This window comes from Chrysochloris asiatica, unplaced genomic scaffold, assembly GCF_000296735.1.
Source record: "Chrysochloris asiatica unplaced genomic scaffold, ChrAsi1.0 scaffold00045, whole genome shotgun sequence".
Taxonomy (NCBI): Eukaryota; Metazoa; Chordata; class Mammalia; order Afrosoricida; family Chrysochloridae; genus Chrysochloris; species Chrysochloris asiatica.
In genome coordinates, this window is record NW_006408563.1 from 15,461,020 (window position 1) to 15,467,087 (window position 6,068).

The window sequence follows — 6,068 nt, forward strand, 5'->3', positions numbered from 1 at the left end:
TGCTTCTCACTCCATTATGTAGAGCAGTGTAGCTCTGCACAGCCTCCTCCCAAACTTACTCTAAACCCACCACTGCACAGCAAGGGCCTCAGTGAACACAGAGGCTCCACTGTTAAACGGGATCGGTCTTCCTTAGAATACTATTTGTTATTATGCAGTAATTTTTCCCCATCATACTGATAGGTGTTGTATGGCATTGATTTGATTCTGACTTGTAGCGACTCTATACTGGTAAATAGTAAAATTTTATTTAAACCCAATTTGATAATTTGTCATTTTGATCATTCAAACAAGTTTTTCATTCTATTTATTTAAACTCTCCCATTTGCAAAGTTAATTTCTTTTTGACCTTACTCAGTTGTCCAAGTTAGCTTTTCATCTCAGAATGTTGCTACGACTGATTCATGGAATGTCCTTTTCATTGCATCATTTATATTTATGGAAAATGTGTTAATTTTATGGAGCTCAAATCAGGTACACATTTGTATACTTATATTATGAAGTAGACTGGACAATCCTAGCCCTGTGGAGCTTGAGGTGGACAAGAATAAGTTCTTCTTCCATGACTAAGACAGCAGTGTGGTGCGAATGCTTCTTGATGCCACATTGACTAGACGTCCATAAAGAAACCCCACTAAGTCCCAGGTATGTCTCTAGAAGTAGGGAAAAGCAACAGATGAGTCATTCCCTTCTGTTCACTTTGCTGAATAGAAGAGTGGTCCTCAACCCTGGCTACACAATAGAGTCTCTGGGGAACTTTATAGAAAGATAGAGGTCAGCTAGACTCTCTGGGGGGTGGCACTCTAACATCAGTATTTTCAGGACTCCCTAGGTGATTCCACTGTGCAACCAGGGTTGAGAGACATAGGTCTGGAATCTAGTGAACCAACTGAGTCTCCATAGGAGGAAAATAGAACGTGAAAGGCTCAGTAAAGGTGAAGGAACTCAACAGTGGTTTAAGAAGTTATCCATTTTAACCTGTGAAAGGTTGGGACAAGATGAAACAGTGTTAGAGCTTCAAGATGAGACAGCAACAAACATACTTTTCCTTTGACCCTTTATACGAAATCACTTTAGACATTAACAGTGAAAATCCAAGATTCATCAACCATCTCAAGGACTGTGTGAAGGGTTCTGAGTCTTTTTGACTTTGAAAGATGGAGGCCTATTGACAGAAATCTCTAGTTTTAAATGTTCTGTTGACCAATTTGTGTGCACTTGTAGCTGCATGCTCTAATTGGGCCTAAGGTTACCTTATATTTAAAGGTTTGTTTTGTTTTAGAGCTGTGCCAGCGCTCTTGGTTTAACAAAGAAAGGTAAGGTGAAACCAACCCACTGCCTTACTTTGTGCCATTCTTTGATCTTTGTCTTATTCCTCTTAGAACAGGGAGCTTTCCCTTTCTCTCCATCTTTCCAGGATTTGAAGAAGCATCCTACATCTGATAATTATTGATTAAGCTTTTGTCAGTGACTTCTGCAAACTCTGCCTTTGTTTTAGGAAGCAGTGCAAGTATTGATTAAGCACTCAGCTGATGTCAATGCGAGGGACAAGAACTGGCAGACCCCACTCCACGTGGCAGCAGCCAATAAGGCTGTCAAGTGTGCAGAAGTGATCATTCCTTTGCTGAGCAGCGTCAATGTCTCCGACCGAGGAGGGAGGACAGCCTTACACCATGCAGCTCTGAATGGCCATGTGGAGGTGGGTGTTCTCTTCACTGGAAAGCCCTCCTGTTAGCCCCAAGTGGAGCCTAGTCTTATTGCTGAGATTTTTACAGAATGTGAAATTTGAAGATCAAGCCATCTCCATTTATAAATTTGTAACCGTCATGAACTGAAAATGTTGACCTTCACCTCAGTCTTTTCCTCTGATATATGTGCCTCAAGGTCTGCTATATTACTTACTGCCTCCCTTATTTTTTGAACTCTGAATTTCCAAGCTGCCTTTAGATTTGGTATCACTTTGGCTCAGACCATTTGCAGGCAGTGAGGAGCCCTCACTGTTAACAGGCTGCACACTTGATTTTGTTGTTGGGTGTCTTTCAGATGGTCAATTTACTCTTGGCCAAAGGGGCGAACATCAATGCATTTGATAAGAAGGACCGGCGTGCTCTGCACTGGGCAGCATATATGGGTAAGTAGTTCACAAATGGGAAGGAAAGTGCAGAATACCTTATCTAATAAACAACTGACCAGGTGTTTTCTCTTGTGCAAATCTCACTTTTTTGAAAGCTCAATTCTAATTAAGATTCTGTCCATTTTATTGATATGTAAAGAGCACTCTGTAGGCAGTTGCTTTATCAGAAATTTATTTATTCATCCCATAAAGAGAAGGAATGAATCACAGCCTGGACCTCACTGGATGTGGTTCAATCAGTGTCCTGGTATAGAGTCCTGGTGTGGCACTGTAGGATAAGCACTGGACTGCTAACCACAAGGTCTGCAGTTCAAACCCACCAGCCGCTCTCTAGAAAACTGACTGCCCAGCACTTAACAACAACAACAATATAAAGAGGAGGGATGAATCACAGCTGAGACCTCATTGGATGAGGCACAATCTGGATTGGAAAACTGTTAACGTGTCATGGCAGGGAAGTAAGGTGTTTTTAAAAAGAAAGAGGACTGGCTATCAAAGCAAAGACACAAATCCAATTTGTCTTTTTATTTATAAATACTTTGGGAAAAAAAAACAAAAAGGAAGCGAGAGAGGATAAACCCCTGGCTGTTTTGTAGATTGTGAGCAGCCAGCGTAGAATATCCTGTTCCTCCACTGCCAACAAGTCAGACTTCTGTCCACCCTACTCCGGGAGATGAGGGAAGAAGCTATATTGTGTGCTTTCCTTTTGGCACAAATACCACTGACAAATGATAGATAGACCTTGTGGAGTTTATTCTCAGTGTAGGCTTCTGAGAAATGAACAAAGATCCTTCCTTTGTGTTTCTAATTGGAGAACTTCCTGAAATTAGAAAAGAAAACAGGATTCTATCAACAGAGCTGTGAGGGAGATGGGTTTGATGAGTTCTGGAAGATCTATCCAATGGGGCACTAAGAGTGATTGGTAGTGATGATGTCGTTAGTTAGCTGTGATGACACTAAGTGGAAAAGGATATAGAAACAATATGACTAGAATGATGTTTATTTTGTAAAAAATAAAATCTACACAACAAAAACAAATCTAGGAAATATTAGATGACAAAGTGTTAATAGTGATTGATGACTATGGGTCATTTAATACATTTTTGCATTTTCTGGAGTCTTTTTAACAAGCATGGGTGCCTTTTATCATCAGGAATAAAAACAAAAACAATAACATTAAGTATGGGGAGATAAAGAGAGACTAGATGGGAAAGGGATGAGATCAATTATGTGACTAGAGAGTGGTCTGAATGAATGAAATGGAATCTTAAAATTTTGCAAACGTTATCAGTTTTTCAGGTGGCATGGATTTTCAAGTTGACTGAGCAGATTAGATGCCTGCATGATATCTGTAGGACTGGAGCCAGTGAATATTTATCAGGATATAGATGTTTAGGCAAAGCACACACTAAACAGTGTGAAATTAGACTCAAAGAGCTGGCGTCTGTACTGTGCTCTCTGCCGATGGATAGCTCAAAACAGTTGGGCAGAATTGCTTTAAAGAAGTAAGGTATCATCAGGATACAAATAGTAGGGAAAAATCAAAAGTACTGACTTTGGGGAATAATAGGACAAAACCAGAACAAATAGCTTGAGATAGCAACACTAGTAATTGAAAACATTTTTTCTATATATGAGTCTTGAGGAAAAAGGCAAAATATGAGTAAACTAGTTAATACCAAGAACACACACACTCTCTCTCTTTTACACACACACGCATACACTATCTCTCACACGTACATAATCTCTTTCTCCCTTCCTCCCATACCCCTACACTCACACACAAACACACATTAAAAAGCCCATTTTTATAGTAGGTCCCAGGGTCAGTACTCAGCTTCTTCCTTTCAAATATTGTCCATGTTTAGAGCAGTGCCCCTGAAACATTGAACAATCCTCAGTCACGAAAGATAGGTCAAATACGTTGATCATATTGAGAACAAAGTAAAATAGTCTAGAAAAAAAATCACAACAGGAGTTGAAACTCAAAAGAACTGAATGTTTAGCCCCCAGCCGATGAGAATGCTGTTAAGCGGAACCAGTTTCAAGCAGCACGAGTTTCATGGAAACCTAAGAGTCCTGTGTTCTGATTCATTGACTTTTTTCTTTCATTAGTTTTTTCCCCAACCAAATTGTTATTAGACTTTTCAGTGAGACATAGTGAAAGCTTTACTTTCCTGTTTCACACAGTGTTTTCTTAGGCTGCACTACCAGTACAATGACCCAATCCCATCACTACTTATTGGTGGACAGGCATCAGCTCTCCTTGAAAAGAAGGTTCTCACTTGAACCATTTTTTCTCTTCCTTCAGCATTTATGTAATGTCTAATGCATAGTAGGTACTCAATAAATATTTGTTGGATATTAGCCATGAGCCAGCTTTTGTAAATGACTCAGCAAAATCCTGGTGGCAATAAAAGCTAATAGTGATAATTTAGGTGAAATGAATCATCAAATTGTCCTATAAAGGTTAAGGATGTTTTCTCTGCTTTGTTTGTAAAGGCCACCTGGATGTTGTGGCATTGCTCATTAACCATGGCGCAGAAGTGACATGTAAGGATAAGAAGGGTTATACACCCCTGCACGCCGCAGCCTCCAACGGACAGATCAATGTTGTCAAACACCTCCTGAATCTGGGGGTGGAGGTGAGCTAAGTTTAGTGCATACTAATTTATCATTCCATGGCCTGTGCATTTGTGGGTTTTCTGTTGTTCTGAATTAAAATTTGTTTACATTTCAATTCAAGTGAAAAAAAAATTCTTGCCTGCTTCCATTTTGCATTTCCATGGGCAACTGAAGGGTGATGGGAAGTAATGGAAAACTAGAAACAGGCTAATTTTCTATAGCTATGTAGATATCTATATATGAGGGTGCATCAAAACTTATCTGTACTCTGGTTATATTAAAATACACGTCCATGTCCACGGCTGATGACAACATTGAGTGTGCACGTGAAATGAATCTGTCAAATAGACAAGTGACAGTGGACTATGTGGCAAATCATTTACAAATCAGCCATGGCTCTGCCTATGAAATAACCCACGACAGACTTGGGTTTTGAAAAATTTGTGCCACATGGGTACCGATACAACTCACGGAAGAGCATAAACAGAAGCATTTGAACATTTGCAAACAAAATTTGGACTGATAATCAAAGGAAGGTAAATGTTTCTTTAAAAAATCGTTACTGGTGATAAGATATGGATTCAGCACTATGAGCCTGAAAGTAAACTGTGTAGTATAGAATGGAAACATCCTCAATCACTGACTAAGAAAAAGTTCAAAAGTCAACCATCAGCTGGAAAATTGATGCTTATAGTTTTCTGGGATTCTCAAGAGCCAATATTGGAACACTATCAGGACAAAGGTTCAACAATCAACAGTGCTCGTTACAGTGAGATGCTCACTGAAGAACTGAAGCCTAAACTGATTAAACACAGAGGACTGCTATCCAAGAGCTTTGCAATCTTGCATGACAATGCACAGCCTCACGTCTCTACCCACACTGTAGACACTCTGAAAAACTTTGTTTTGAGGTGTTAAAGCATCCTCCCTATAGTCATGATCTTGCTCCATTGGACTTTCACCTGTTTGGTCCCCCAAAAGCAGCCCTTTGAGGAGGAAGATTCACTTCTGATGAAGAAGTGAAGACAGTTGTATATTCATGGCTTGCAGCTCAGCCTAAAACATTTTTCAATAAGGGAATGTGAAAGCTTGTTGACAGATGTACAAAGTGTATTGAAAAACAAGGAGATTATGTCAAGAAATGATGTATTTGTCTTTTCTACAAGTTGGTGTTGTTGTTAGTGCCATTGAGCTGGAACCGACTCATAGCAACCCCATGCACAGCAGAACGAAACAATGTCTGATCCTGGGCCAACCTCACTACTGTTAACACACATGAGTCCATCAATGCTGCCACTGGCCATTGGGG

The 6,068-nt window shown here is 39.8% G+C and overlaps 1 protein-coding gene across 2 annotated transcripts in view; it reads left to right on the plus strand.

Annotated features, from left to right (window-relative positions):
• Positions 1-6,068, plus strand: part of ANKRD44 (ankyrin repeat domain 44) — a 400,403-nt gene that overhangs the window by 228,484 nt on the left and 165,851 nt on the right. For both annotated transcript variants that reach the window (XM_006862013.1, XM_006862012.1), the window contains 3 exons: positions 1,499-1,699; positions 2,044-2,131; positions 4,637-4,779. In XM_006862013.1, the coding sequence (XP_006862075.1) occupies positions 1,499-1,699; positions 2,044-2,131; positions 4,637-4,779 (432 nt within the window). The remainder of the gene's footprint in view (positions 1-1,498; positions 1,700-2,043; positions 2,132-4,636; positions 4,780-6,068) is intronic.